We start from the raw sequence: 14,304 nt of genomic DNA, 5'->3' as shown, positions 1-14,304 counted from the left end.
TGTGTGTTCTCCAGGAACCGCGCCTACGAGTCCGGCGGCGCCATTCACGTGGCGGCGGCGTCAGACCGCACCAGCAACGCACCGCGCATCACGCTGCAGGTGTGGGTGGGCGCTGGGGGGTGCATGGGCGGGAGGTAGGGTCGTTTTGTGGGGTCGGTGGGAGCTGGCAGGCGGTCAGCAAGGCGGTGATTTGGGTTCATGTGTTTCGCGACGCGGGTGACAGCGCGCGGGTGGCGGTCCTGACTGCTGACCTGCTTGCTCGGTGCTGCTACTGCTGCTGAGCGCTGCATGCAGCCACTGTACCGTCAGTGCCAATCGTGCTGGCGTTGTATGTGTGAACAAGGGGTGTCAGCTTTGTACAGCTGGAAAATGGGCTGAGCCCCCGTACGCTTGGGAGCTGATAAGCATGTAACGCCCCGTCAGAGCCTCCATGCCGCTACGACGCGCAGGCGCATCGGCTAGGGACACTCGGGTTGGGGTCGTGCGGGATTTCCCGCGCCACGCATGCGTGCCTTGTCACGTTCCCAAACACCCCAAGCATTTCTTTCGCCTCCTGCCATAATCAACACCTCCCCGGCGCCCCACGCTCAAAGGGCTAGGCGCGGGGCGGGGGCGACCTCGGGGCTTCTTGGCATCCTGGCGCGTCGGCAGGCATGGCTCGGCAAGTCGCTCAAAATTTTCGATATACTTCCCCGCTTTGCTTGCCGCCAACATAGTTTGCCTTAGAGACTGCATATCAGCGGGCACCGGATGCTTTCCTCGCGACCTCGCGAAAGTCAATTGTCCATGGACGCGCGAAGGCACTTCTCGCTCCGCCCGAATTTTCCCTGCCACCTATTTACATGCAATAGGCATTAACAAATACTAATACGTAGCACTCGCGGTTTGCGCCAGTATGCTATGTTTTGCCGACACCACGCACGCACGCACGCACGGACAGGGGTGTTCCTGGGGGGCTTCGCCCCCCCCCTGGAACGCTTCGCTGGGGGGGCTCAGCCCAAAAATGACGTTGTGCTGCGTCCATGCATGGCTCCATGCTGAAGTACGTCTACACGTGTGCACGCGCGCAGGTGGACGTGAGCGGCTCCAGCTTTTTGAACAATTACGCGGGCGGGGCGGGCGGTGCGCTGAGCCTGAGTGCCCCCGCCGCCGGCGCCATCGACCTGGCCGTGGCGGTGCGCGACTGCGCCTTTGCGGGCAACTCGGCAGGCAGCGAGCTCTTTCTGCTGGGAAGCAGCCTCTACAGCGGCTACGGCGGCAGGTGTGTGGAGTATGCGGGGTGTGCGGGATGCGGGGTAGGTGGGGTAGGTGTGTGGGGTGCGAGATGTGCGGGGTGCGGGGGCACGAGCCCGCCGCAGCGCCGCTAGCTGGTTCCCTGATGCAGTCCGTAGTTACGCATATCTGACTTCATAATCGATGGCGGACTGCATGTACCATTTCCGCGCGTGTCCCGCACGCAGCATCGCGCTGGTCTCCTTGCCCAAGCTCCGCGCCGGTGCCGTGATGGCGGCCCAGCAGCAGGCGGAGGAGGACAGTAGCAGCAACACCACCAGCAGCAGCAGCAACAGCAGTAGCAGCAGCAGTAGCAGCCAGGGCAGTAGGGCTATCACGGGTGGCAACCTGGCGCGCCCAGGCAGTCTGGGCGCGGCGTGCGCTCTTGTGCTGGAGCGCAGCACCTTTGTCAACAGCTCGGCGCTTCAGTCCGGCGGCGCTCTGTCAGTGGTGTCGTGCGGCACCGTCATTCGCAGCAGCACCTTCACCGGCAACAGGGCGCAGTTCCGTGGCGGAGCTGTCACGGGCATGATTGAGGCAGCCAATCCGCTTTCCAGCACCGCTACAGCCAGCAACGGCAGTAGCAGCAGTGTTGCTGCCATGAGCGGAGGCGACGGCAACGGTGCTGGCGGGCGCCGGCGTAGCCTGCTTCTGAAGCGGCGTGGGGAGGAGGAGCGTGGCAGTGGCAGTAGCAGGTCGGGAACTCAACAGCAGCTGCTACAGCGACTGGAGCAGCAGCAGCAGCTGCAGCACCGCCGCCGCCGCGCCATTGCTGGCACGGTGCCGACCTCCAGCAGCAGCAGCAGCAGCAGCAGCAGCAGCAGTGGCGCAGACCTGGCGCATGCTATTCTGCAGCTGCAGCGCGCCCGGTCGGTGTGGCTGGACGTCTCTGGAAGCACCTTCACCAACAACCTCGCCGAGGCCGACTGCGGCGGCGCGCTCCACGCCGAGACCGCACACGCGGCCGGCGTGCGCCTGCACGACGTCACGGTCCGCGGGAATCAGGCGGCGGAGGGCGGCGGCTTGTGCCTCAGCGCGCGCGGCAGCGCCGCCGCCGCGCTCGTCAGCGGCAGCCGCCTCAGTGACAATGCCGCGGCTGGCGGTGGCGGCGCGGTCCTGGCAAAGCTGTCAGGCGGTGCCAACAACACGCTCGAGCTGGTGGACTGCACGGTGTACGGAAACCGCGCCACCAGCGGTGCGGGAGCGGCGGTGGTCAGCGGCGGCCGGGGCTCCCAGCTGGTCGTGTCGGGTTCCAGCGTGGAGGCAAACCTGGCGACCGTGTCAGGCGGCGGCGCACACGTGCAATGCGACGCAACCGCAGCCGCGGCAGCAGCAACAGCTGGCGAGGCGCGCTGTGGGCCGGAGCCCCTGCTGGTGCTGCGCAACGCGAGCCTGAGCCACAACGCCGCCGCCTCGGCGTCACGCAGCTATGAGGGTCGCGGCGGTGGCGTGTTTGTGGGCCCCGGGGCCTCCGCCTCCCTCCAAGGCCTGGCCATGACGTCGAACGTTGCTGGGGAGGCCGGCGGCGCGGTGGCGGCGGAGGAGTGCGAGGCTCTCGTGTTGGAGGGCTGCAACGTCACGGACGGCCAGGCGGCTCGCTTCGGCGCGGGCCTGTTTGTTCGCTCGTGCGGCAGCACGGTGGCTCATGGCGTGCGGCTTGTGAACAACACGGCACTCACGGGCGGCGCCTGCTTCTTCGCTGGACCCACTGCAGACGCGGGCATACTCCGCCTGGTTTCGGCGAGCGGCGGGACAACAGCAACAACGACAGCAGTGGTAGATGGCACGGTATCCACAGCGTCGCGAGGTGGCAGCGTGGTCCTGCGGGGCTGCGTGCTGGCGGGCAATGCCGCGGCCTCGTCTGCGCGTGAGGACTCCAGCAGTCTGGGTCTGCAGCGCACCTACTTCCGCTACAGCGGCCACGGCGGGGCGGTGTTTGTGCTGGGCAACGTCTCAGTGTTGGCGGCGGGCTGTGACTTGGCGGCGCCTGCTGCTGGTCGTGGTGGTGCTAGTGGTGGTGGTGGCAACTCAGGAGCAGTGGGACCTTCGGTGGCGTCGACGCAGCAGTGCGCCAGCAGCAGCGGCAGCAGCAGTGGCGGCGCGGCCTCGCTCGCGGCAATGCAGACAGCAGTTACGGCGCTTGCGGCGGCGGCGGATTCCGCTGCCGTTCAAAGGGCTATTGCGGACGCGGTAGGTGGATGTTGGTGCCGGGAGGAGGGGGCACACGCGAGGGGTGCAACCCGCAGGTTGCAGTTGCCGAGCGGCGGGGTACGGTGCGCGCGCGGTACTGTTTTTGGCATGCTGCTAGGCGTGACGTGCAAGCACAGGTTCACCTACCCCTACGTCATGTGTGCGCCATCCATCTTACCCACCGCCGCCACAATGACGCAGGCGGCACTGCTCGCCAAGGCGGGTCAGGAGGAGGGCTGCTGGCGCCTGGCCCTGTCTGACTTGCGCCTTCCCTCAAGCCAGGTGGGTGGGGGGCCCACGTAGGCCCGCGTTTGCATGCGTGGGGGCGAGCATGCCGCTTGCAGCAGGGTTGTTTGTTCGGGGGACATGTCATATGCCAGGCCGCCGCGCCAGTTTGCGCGACCGCCGCGCTTGCGTTTCTTGTGAAGGGATCCTGACTTGCGGTGTGCTGCTGTCCACTGTGCTCCCTGCTTGCCCGCCCGCCCGCAGGCGTACCCGCTGTGGATGCAAGATGAAAGGGCAAGGTCCCTGCAGGCAGGCTGCAGCTTGGGCGACGCCTCAGCCTCAGATTCCAGTGCTGATACCACCTCCAGCACCGGCACCATTCTGGCCCTGACCAGCGCCGCCTGCAACAGCAGCAGCGCTGCGGTGCCTCCGTCCCTGCAGCACGCCTGCGAGCAGATGGCAACCCTTCGCGGTTGCTCCGCGCGAGTGGCGGCCGCAGCTGCTCGCAGCGGCAGTAGCAGCGGCAACAGCACTCTCAGCCTGAGCGAGGGGCCGGGCGGGTCGGCTGCTGCAGCTGCTGCTGCTGCTACAGCCGGGCTGCTGGGTGGGCTACTGGAGGTGCCGCCCTCGCGAATGGAACTGGTGGCGGCCGTGGCGGCCGGGTCGGCAGTAGCTACTGGCAGTAGCACCAGCACCAGTACCAGCAGTAGCAGTAGCAGCGGAGGTGGAGGTGTAAGCGGCAGCGGCAGCAGGTCGGCGGCGCCGCTGCGGCTGCGGCCGGGCACTCCGATGAGACTGGCGGTGCGACTGATGGACGGACTGGGGCAGCCCGCCAAGCGAGGTGAGGGGGGGAGGGGGCAGGGCGCACGTGGGGATCTGTGGCGGAGGCAGTGGGGTTCTGTGGCGGCGGCAGTGGTTACGGTTGTGTGGGACGGTGTAGGTGGGGAGCGGGAGATTAGGCGCGAGGCTGAGCGGTGGTTGACCGCCTACAACGGCGGCGGGATGGGGTGGGATTGCGGGATTGTGTTGCACGGCGGCGTCCTTCAAACATTGAACTTGTCGTTCAGATGTTTGTCCCGCCCCTCACTCACTCCTACTCGTCCTCCTGCGGCCCCCCGCACCCGCAGATGACCTGCGCTGGGCCGTGACCTTGTTCATCTTGCCCGCCCAGCCCCCCACGGCTGCTGCTGCTGCTACTGCCGCCGCCACGGCTGCTGCTGCTGCTGCTACTGCCGCCACGGCTACTGGAGGCGGCAGTAGCAACAGCAGCAGCAGCCTGGTCCCCGCCGCCGCCTTCCCCGCCCGCCCGCAGCGGCCGTGGCACGACCCACGGCTGGCGGTGTTGGACCCGGACGCGGCCTCGGGCGGCTCGCTGAGTGTGGAGGTGGTGGAGGGGGTGGCGGTGTGGCCGCGGCTCACGGTGCGCGGCTGGGTGGGCGCCTACGTGCTGGTGTTCCGGGCTGTGAGCCAGGAGGACGCAGCGCTGTACCAGGTGGGGTGGGAGGGGTGGGGCGGGAGGTGGGATGGGGTGGGTTGTAAGGACCAGCCCGAACCCAATGCTGTGGGAGGTGGGGTTGGGGAAAGGCTGTAGGGGTCGTGTGGGATGCGGCATGGGGCACGTAGGCATGTGGGCGTCTCGGGGGCTGCGTGGCAGGGCTCGAGGGGCAGGGTGCATACGTGGGGCGAGGCTGGGGCACGACAGGCACACGCAGGCGGCGTACCCGGCCACCAACACTAGACAATCGCCATGGCGACCAAACAAACCCACCCCGAATGAACCACCCTCTCTCCAAGATCTCCAGCTTGGAGGTAGCAGTGGAGGTGGAGCCATGCGCGCCTGGCGAGGCGCTGGACCTGAGTTGGGCGCGGCAGTCGTGGGGCCGGCCCTCCTGGGTGGCGTGTGCCGCCTGCGCGCCCGGGCAGTTCACGGTGTGGCGGGACGCGCGGCCGCCGCAGTGGCGCGTGGACGGCTCTGACTACGTGGACGTCATGAAGGTGGGGGCGCGACAGGGCGGGGTGGGCTTGTGCTGTGGGCGAGGAACACAAGTATGCAAAGCGCGCGTGTGTTTGCAGGGCAGGGCATTTGGGGCGACGGCGGTAGCAGCAGCAGCAGCAGCAGCAGCAGTAGAAGTAGCAGTAGCACCAGCTGCAGACACGGGCATGTGCACTGGTGCCACGCAGCGCGGCGACACGTGTGCTGCCGCTGATGTTTCCCATCATGACGTCCTTACCTCGCTGCAGGCCCTGTCGGAGGCGGCTGCCGCGGGCGAGGCCAAATGCATGGCCTGCCCCGACCGCGCCACTTGCCCGGGCGGCGCCGTCGTGGTGCCCAAGCCAGGTGGGCGTGGTGGGCGGGAAGGGGCGCGTGCGCATTTGAGCCCCGAATGCCACGCGCAATGAGGACCACCCTGTGAAATGCTACACTACTACTGGTACGAACCGCCAACGCATGCCACCTGACAACGGCAATGATTGCTGATCTGCGTTCGCGCTACTCCTCCTCAGGCTACTGGCACTCGGGACCCGACTCGCCAAAGCTCCACCGCTGCCCCTTCCAGCCCGCCTGCGGCAACCCCGCAGGTGGCAGCGGCACCGGCGACCGCTGGCCAGCCGACGCAGCAGCGGCCGCAGCAATGGCTCCAGCTGCTGTGGTGGTGCTAAACAGCAGTAGCACGCAGACGCTGCTGCCCCTGTCAGGCAGTAGCAGCAGCGGCAGTAGCAGCCTCTTCGGTGTGCTGGCGCAGAGTTCCCTGGAGAGCCCTCGGTCGCAGTGGCTGGCGAGGTGCCAACTGTTGGGGTACCTGCAAGTCAGTGGCGGCGCCAACAGCAACAGTAGCACTGACGCCAACAGCACAGCCGCTGCGATGCTGAAGGGCTGCACGGAATGGCGCCAGCAGCAGGTGGCGGCAGAGGCGGCTGCGGGCGGCGCGGAGGCGGTTGGCAGTAGTGGCAGTAGCAGTGGTGCCGCCGTTGCGCCCTACCAGCAGTTGCAGTGCGCTGAGGGCTACACGGGTAACCTATGCGGCGCCTGCTCGCCCGGGTACTTCCTGAACTCGGAGCAGCAGTGCATGTGAGTGAATGGCGGCGGGGCTGGTGTGGCGGAACACGTGTCGGCGGTGCGCATTTGCTTTAATTGCTCCTTGGTGGCGTTAGTTGGCTATAAGCTCGCTAGTGACAGCACCGAGCGGGCTCATACATAGGCGGGTCCAGTCAGTTGACGCATGCTTCTTCCTCCTTGTCCTTTCATCGTGCCCACCCACCTTTCCCCCCACTACCGTACAGGGAGTGTCCCCCGCTGGTGCGAACCATTGGGGTGGGGCTGTTGGCCTTGTTCGCCAGCGTGGCTCTGGTCGCCTACACCTCCTTTGTCACCTTTGAGGAGCACTTCGAGACGACCGCGGCCGCGGCCGCGGCGGCGGCGGCGGATGATGCAAACAGCGGCCCGGCGACGCCCCGCACACCCAGCGGCGTCGTTGGCGCCTTCGGTGGCAGCGGGGCGTCGCCCACCGCACATGCTGCGAGCAGCAGGAAGCTGGCTCTGCTGTCGCGGCGGGATGAGCTGTGCGCGGCTGATATTCTCAAGGTAAGTTTCGCGGCACGTACGGCGTGGGTACGAGACTTGCTTGAGCAGCAGGGAAGCAGGGTAGCAACCACCAGACGTGCCGTTACTTTGCCTTTATTTGATGCCGCTGTCATGCGTCACCAACGGCGAAGCGCGCTGACCAACTGCATGTGCCGCACCCTATCTGCCCGCTGCCTGCCATTCGCGCCGTCCTGCACGCACCGACACAGGTGCTGATCGTGCACGTCCAGGTATGAGCCATGTGTGGGAAAACACATCCTACTCGGCATCACAGCCATGTGCCAGCCATCCTTCTTTGCTCATTCCGTGTTTGCTGCATTCGCCTTACTTCACGAATTGCTTGCTACCGGGATACCTCGTGCACGCATGCCACGCGGCCGCGTGATGGCAACATGCCCACCCATGTTTTAGAAGGCCACCTACTGTCGCCTGCTGTCCGTGTTCCCTTTCCTCTCTCTGAACTTTTGCTTTCGGCCGCCACTGCTCTCCGGCTGCAGTATTACGTCATCATCACCCGCCTGCCCGTGTCGTACCCTGGATCCATCAACGCCCTGGCCGCGATCCTGAACGCGGTGAGCAACGGCCGTGGTGTGTTTCGGCATGGCACCCCTGTCGGGCGGACCAGAAGCCACGTGGCTTGAGATCTGCCTCCGCCCCCCCCCGCCCCCGCCTTGTGGTTTGATCATTCCGTCCTCCATGAACGGCTAGCCCCCGCCCGCCCCCGCCTCTCCTCCGCTGGCTGATTGCCCCAACTGCTACTGCCGCCGCCGCCGCTGCTACTGCCGCATGCACACAGATCACGGGCGCCAGCAGTGCCATCGTGTTCAGCTACAGCTGCCTCGTGCCTGGTCAGGACAGCTGGGAGCAGGCGCTGTCGCAGCTGCTGGGGTCGCTCATAACGCCGCTGGTCATCATCGCAGTCAGCATGAGCATTTGGGCGGCAAGGTGCGGGTTTGTGTGTGTGTGTGTGTGTGTGTGTGTGTGTGTGTGCTTGTGTGTGTGTGTGTGTGTGTGTGTGCTTATGGGTCTCCGCACGCGCGCAATGCCGGCATGGTGGCGTCAGTCATGTGGTGTTCGCTGCATGTGTGCGTGTACCGCGGCTGGCTAGCTATGTAATGCCGGGCGCGCACAGGTGTCGGGGTGTGCACATGTCCTCACACACGTCCGTACATCAGTACACCTGCACACGTGTAGGTACGCGGCGGTGCGCATGCGGGCGGCCGCCGCGCACAAGCGACTGCACGCCAGACTGGCGGCAGTGCAGCTGCAGCAACAGGGCCAGCAGGGCGGTGCAGGTGCCGGCGGCGCCGACGCCAGTCGCGCCGTCACCCCGCACTCTCAGCATGCCCTCAGCAACGTGGTTGCGATGCTCACAGCGCTGAGCGCCGACGCCGCCGCCGGTGGTGGTGCCGGTGGCCAAGGCGGCGGCGGCGGCGGCAGCGGTGCGGCCCAAGTCGTTGATCTGGCAGGTGTGGATGACGACGACGATGTGGCGGCGCCGGCTCTGGCCCCAGAGCAGGGCGTGGGACGGACGACGGCGCCGCCGCCGCCGCCCCCGGTACTCAGCAGCGGCGGCGCCAGTGGCAACGCCTCCGCCGACGTTGCTCTGCAGTCGAGGGACTTCTTGCTCACGTCTGCACCGTCACCGCCGTCACCGCCGCCGGCGTTGCCGGTCCCGCCACCGGCCGTCACGTCGCCTTCTGTCGGCGGGGCGCCGGAGGGCGTGCAGCATCATTTCAGCAGCCGCTATCCTGAGATCCTGGCCCACGGCGCGCACAACACGCACAGCACGGGCGGGCACTCGCTCGTCAGCAGCTCGGACGCAAACCACGCACAGCAGGCCGCAGCAACTACGCAGCAATCGCCAAAGGATTCGCCGCAATCGCCCTCCCAGCCGCCGTCGCAGCCCTCCTCAGACGCAACCTCTCAGCCATACTCCCAGCCGCCTTCCCAGCCACCATCCCAGCCGTCTTCGCAGCCTCCTTCACAGCCGGCACCCAAGCCTCAGCAGTGTCAGCAGCAGCAGCAGCGGCAACAGCCGCTGCGCTCACCGCTGCTTCAAAAGCTAATTGGCGGCGGTAGCCGCGCCGGAGAGGCAGCAACGCAGCCGGCCAGCTGCACGGGCGGCGGCGTTGCCCCCGACCCGTTCGCGCGCCTGCCGCCGGCGTTCTCGCTAGCCACCCTGCAATCCGTCACCAGCAGCAGCGGCGTTCACGCCAGCGTCGGAAACCTCCCCGATGACACCGCCGCCGCCGCCGCCGCCGCCGCCGCCGCTGGTGTCAGGCCGCCGCCGCCGCAGCAGCCGCTGCAGCCGGCCGGCTCGTTGCTCTCTATGGCCAGCAGCACCCACAGCATCGCGAGCAGCACCGTCACCATCACCGCCAGCGGTGCCGCATATAGCTATGGCACCGGCGGCGGCACCGCGCATGGCGCCAGCAGCAAACGGCGCATCTCCGCCGTCAACAGCTCCTCGCGTCATCATCAGCCCACGCTGCTGCCCTCGCGCCTCTCCAACGCCACGCGTCTGCCCTCCAAGGCGTTGTCGCGGGTGCAGTCGTCCGTGTCCAGCCGCTACGCCGCCAGCGCGCTGCGCCGCACGCTGACGCAGGTGGACGGCGCGGTGTCGCTGCCGGAGCAGCTGTGGGTGGTGGCGCTGGTGGGCGTGTTCATCATGTACCCCGGCTGGGCCAACGCCTCCCTGTCCGTCTTCACCTGCTACCACATCGATCCGCAGCCGGCAGCGGCGCAGCGCGCGGCGGAGCCGTTCTGGGACCGCTACCGCGCCACGTGGCAGGTGGGCACGTGCGTGCGCTTGTGTGTGTGTGTGTGTGTGTGTGTGTGTGTGTGTGTGTGTGTGTGTGTGTGTGTGTGTGTGTGTGTGTGTGTGTGTGTGTGTGTGTGCTTTGTTTCGTTGATTGCGCACGCAGGTAGGGCGAACGTCATCGCTCGTGCGCTGCTGGACTTGAATTCTCAAACTCACACACCGCTGCCCGCTGCCTCCATATCGTGCATACACCGCATCGAGTACCGCTGCCTCTAACTCGCATCCTGCTACCTGTACGGCAATCGTACCGCTTCCGTCACGCTCATGCCCGCCCGCAGTACGGCTACTGGATCCGCAACATGCAGCAGGAGTGCTACTCGGGCGAGCACCTGGCGGCGGCAGTGCCCATCGGCGTCGTGGCGGTGTGCCTGTTCCTGATTTTTCCGCCGCTGCTGTCCTTCTTGCTGCTGTGGCGCCACCGCCGCGCGCTGGGCGAACCTGACGTGGCGAAACTGTTCGGGTTCATGTACAACCGATACAAGTGAGTGAATAGTACGACGACGGTGCTTGTGTGTTGTCAAGCGTACAGGAAACACGCAGGACACCCTGCTATCTTGCGTGCTTTACGTGTCATCTTAAAGCACTTCACTTGCACGATACATTCCCGCCTTACAACGCGCAATCTTGCCGCCTCCCATGCTAAGGCTTACTTGGCCACCTCATCCTCCCCCGCCAGCAGCTGCCCTTCACCGCCCACGCGCCCCTCCTGTTCCATCCTGACCTCTCCCTCCTCCCACCTCCCCCTCCACCTCCTTCTCCTCCTCCCACCTCGCCCTCCCCCTCCTCCTCTCCTCCCACCTCCACCTCCACCCCCTCCAACTCCTCCCACCTCCACCTCCTCCTCCTCCTCCTCCCACCTCCACCTCCACCTCCTCCTTTTGCACCTGCTGCCCCAGGCCGCTGTTCTGGTGGTGGGGCTCTGCCCTGATGCTGCAGCAGCTGCTGCTGGTGGCGGTGGAGGCGTTCGGCCGCGCGCTGGGAAACGTGATGCAACAGGTGCGTGCGCATGTGATGGCAGGTAGGCACGGAGGCAGCTGTCTGCTGCTGCGCCTACAGCTACCTGCCAACCCTCATCACCCCACCCCAATAATCGACAGGACACACACATGCACACATGCCCCTTGTGCTGTCCAAACGCCCACATCACCATGCCAGCCACCGTACACCGTCCGCGCCCCACCCTGCCCCGACACACACACACACACACACACACACACACACACACACACACACAGGTGCTCGTGATGCTGGTGGCTTTCCTGGCCCTGGCTGTCATGAACGCCGCCTGCTCGCCGGCTCGCTCGCGGCTGGCCACGCTGCTCGACTTCTTCTCGCTGTCGGTGCTCAGCCTCACCCTCACCCTCAGCCTGTTCTTCACAGGCGACAGCGAGGCACAGCTCAGCGCGAGCGCGCAGGTGGGTCGGCGCAGCTGGGGCCGCGGCGAGGAGACCGCCAGGAGGGGTGTTGCGCGATCGTGCGCTTGGGGATGCACACAAACACACACACACACACACACACGTGCACACGCTCAGACACACACACACACACACACTGTCTTTGCGCTATGTCTTCCTTGTGCTCTTCAACACACGCACACACTCTCTCTCACTCTCATGCACTCACAGGACGCTGTGGGTGGCATCATCATCGCCATCAATCTGGCGCTGCTGGCGGCCTTCGTCGCTCTGCTGCTGCGGCGCACCTGGGTGTGGGCGCGCGGCAGGTTGGACGACCGGATGGCGGCGCTGCGGCAGCGCTACGCCGCCGTGCGGCGCCGCCACCTGCTGCCCGACACCGAGGCCTCGCACCACGTCAACGTCCACGAGGACGGTACTGAGGGCGCGGTGGACGCCGCAGAGCAGCAGCAGCAGCCGTTCAAGCAGTAGCAGGGGCAGCAGCAGCAGCAGCAGCAGGGGCGGTAGAGGTAGAGAAATGGGCATCAGCTGCCGGAGGCGGGTCTGATGCTGACGCCGGCGGCGGCACTGCCCGGCATCCATGATGAGAACCCCTAGCGAAGAACTCCGGGGATCGGTTCTAGCGCCTTTGATACGGTAGACAGAGGTGCAGCGCCGCCGCACATCTGGAGCACCATTGCGTGTCTATACTGTCTTCCCGGGGTATGGCACAATGTGCACCGCTTAGTCAAGTATGTGCAAAGCGAAGCGTTTGCAGCTGGAATAATGCACGTCGTGCCGCCTAAAGCCATTGTCAGACTCAGGCTACCGGCGTTTTACACTTCTGGAGAGACTGAATGTCTGGGGACTTAACACTCAGCGGCATGCATGTCATTCTTCAAGCATACGTTTACCGTACTTGCAAGCTGCTGTGCACATTATGCCATAAATTTCTGCGTATTCCTCTATGTCTCTGGGGCTGCTTTGCGTGCGTATGTATGCTCATTGTGCGTATTGGATTGCTATAGGACAGGGTTCGGCTCTAGCAGGCTTGAGGTGTGAGGTATTGCATGCCAACTGCTCCTTTTGACTAGTATTGTGAGGCAACTGACAACTGATAGGTGTGGAAGGTGAGAAGCGCGCGCGTGGTAAGGACAACCGGTATGTGGGGCGGGCCGTTGCGGCGGAGGGATGTGGTACGCATGCGGCGTGGGCGCGGCAGCGGGGGCGCGGATGTAGAGCTGGATGGTTAGATGTGCGGTTGAGCGCATGGCAATTGATGTGGAATGAAGTAATGGAAGGTCCCTTGGGAATCGGGAGGGCCGGGAATTGCGATTGAACATCCATGGATGATGGGAAGTGGGTGTCAACGCGGACTCCACACGGACGCAGGTGTTCTTGTTGGGAACAACGAAGGCGCACATGTCGTCACTTGGGACGTGGCACGACGCTAGGTTTGCGCGCCGTGCATTAGCAAATGCACGTCAATACCTGAATACCCTACCATTCTGCCCCTGATGAGCCCGTGGTCGGTGGTCGGCGGATGTCTTGGGAGCATCGCTGCAGTAAAAGGCCCCTATGCAAGACACATCGTTGCAAGATGTGTTCCAATCGCCATCCCGTCCGTCTCCAAACTTCCAAAACTGCCCCTGTGATAGCTTTGATGTGGCTCAACAGCCGTCACAATTGCGCAGACATGGCGCAATTTATGATAAGTAGGGGGAAACGAGCTCATGACAGTTGTCACGATGTTGGGGTTTTTTTCCCTTCTTTTTGTGTTCCTGACAGCTGTAGCGAGTGGCTCGTGGTGCGTGTGTGTTGCCTGTGAGAATGGGGGGCAGGGCAGCGCCGGGAACAACTGTTGGTGATGTTTTTGGGCTGGGGGTATGGGCAAGGGAGGGGCAAGGGGCAGCAAAAGTAGCATGAGCACGAGGAGCAGCAGCACAGCAGCAGCTGAAGCTCCAGCTGCAGGACGTTCGGTCGTGGATTTAGCAGAGTACGAAGCTATGTACGCCCAGGAGGAACGTGCGTTGCGTGATGGGTGCAAGGGCGGTGGGTAGGGGGAGGTCGAGGGGGGGCATACAGCATGGGGCGCCAAAGTCGAAGCCAAAATATTCAGTTGTCACGAACAGTCTGGGGCTTTCACATCTTTTTGGGCCGAGCCACGGACAGGGGTGTTCCTGGGGGGCTTCGCCCCCCCCCCCCCCTGGAACGCTGCGCTGGGGGGGCTCAGCCCCTTTTTTTCGAGTGGCGGGACAGGTGGCGGAGACATTCATAACCGGCAGAATGACACGACAGTGCGTGCGGGGCCCCAACCTGCTTGTGAAGGGCTTTGTTGATTACATGCACTGACATGCTTGCCAGCTAACACACGCAGCTCGGGCCCATGCAGCGCGACTAGCGGGCCAAGGTTACTGGCGTGCTTTTGCGCCATCCATCATAAGTGTTGCTGTCCTCACCAAAACCATATGCCGCCGAGCATGGTTGGCCGCTGCATGGCCCACCGCTCACGCAATCCGCTTGGTGAATGAACGAAGCTGCCGAACCTGTCCGCAGGCTAGGTCCACGCATCTAGCTAGGCAGCGCGGCAGCACGGCCTGTCCGCCTCCACGAGGACATACCGGACGGGCGTGCCCCTGCGTGCCAGGCCCACTGCCTCTTTTTGCGGGAAGACCTACCATTGAAGCAGCCGCAGCAGGCCGCGACCCAGGTTGCTCACAAGGGGACCCGGCGCGGCTGTGCCCCACCCTCCGCGGCGCAGGAGGAACGAACTGTGGTCGCGGCTGCTGCTGGGGCCCCAGGACTCCTTGGGCGCG

The 14,304-nt window shown here is 65.2% G+C and overlaps 1 protein-coding gene across 1 annotated transcript in view; it reads left to right on the top strand.

Moving 5' to 3' along the window:
• The window catches only part of CHLRE_04g229550v5 (uncharacterized protein), a 25,481-nt gene extending 11,970 nt beyond the window's left edge, over positions 1–13,511 (top strand). Inside the window, exons 23-40 of the mRNA XM_043062084.1 lie at positions 1–99; positions 1,071–1,261; positions 1,461–3,462; positions 3,664–3,744; positions 3,952–4,528; positions 4,815–5,179; positions 5,482–5,682; positions 5,929–6,025; positions 6,193–6,757; positions 6,970–7,270; positions 7,480–7,500; positions 7,768–7,842; positions 8,067–8,215; positions 8,465–10,064; positions 10,373–10,575; positions 10,991–11,090; positions 11,330–11,509; positions 11,720–13,511. The exon at positions 1–99 is cut by the window's left edge and continues 262 nt beyond it. Of these exons, the coding sequence (XP_042925436.1) occupies positions 1–99; positions 1,071–1,261; positions 1,461–3,462; positions 3,664–3,744; positions 3,952–4,528; positions 4,815–5,179; positions 5,482–5,682; positions 5,929–6,025; positions 6,193–6,757; positions 6,970–7,270; positions 7,480–7,500; positions 7,768–7,842; positions 8,067–8,215; positions 8,465–10,064; positions 10,373–10,575; positions 10,991–11,090; positions 11,330–11,509; positions 11,720–11,980 (7,068 nt within the window). The 3' untranslated portion in view covers positions 11,981–13,511. The remainder of the gene's footprint in view (positions 100–1,070; positions 1,262–1,460; positions 3,463–3,663; positions 3,745–3,951; positions 4,529–4,814; positions 5,180–5,481; positions 5,683–5,928; positions 6,026–6,192; positions 6,758–6,969; positions 7,271–7,479; positions 7,501–7,767; positions 7,843–8,066; positions 8,216–8,464; positions 10,065–10,372; positions 10,576–10,990; positions 11,091–11,329; positions 11,510–11,719) is intronic.
• The last annotated feature ends 793 nt before the right edge of the window (positions 13,512–14,304 follow it).

This window comes from Chlamydomonas reinhardtii, chromosome 4 (assembly GCF_000002595.2).
Source record: "Chlamydomonas reinhardtii strain CC-503 cw92 mt+ chromosome 4, whole genome shotgun sequence".
Taxonomy (NCBI): Eukaryota; Viridiplantae; Chlorophyta; class Chlorophyceae; order Chlamydomonadales; family Chlamydomonadaceae; genus Chlamydomonas; species Chlamydomonas reinhardtii.
The sequence above is the reverse complement of the archived record's forward strand: the minus strand, read 5'-3'. Positions and strand labels throughout refer to the sequence as shown.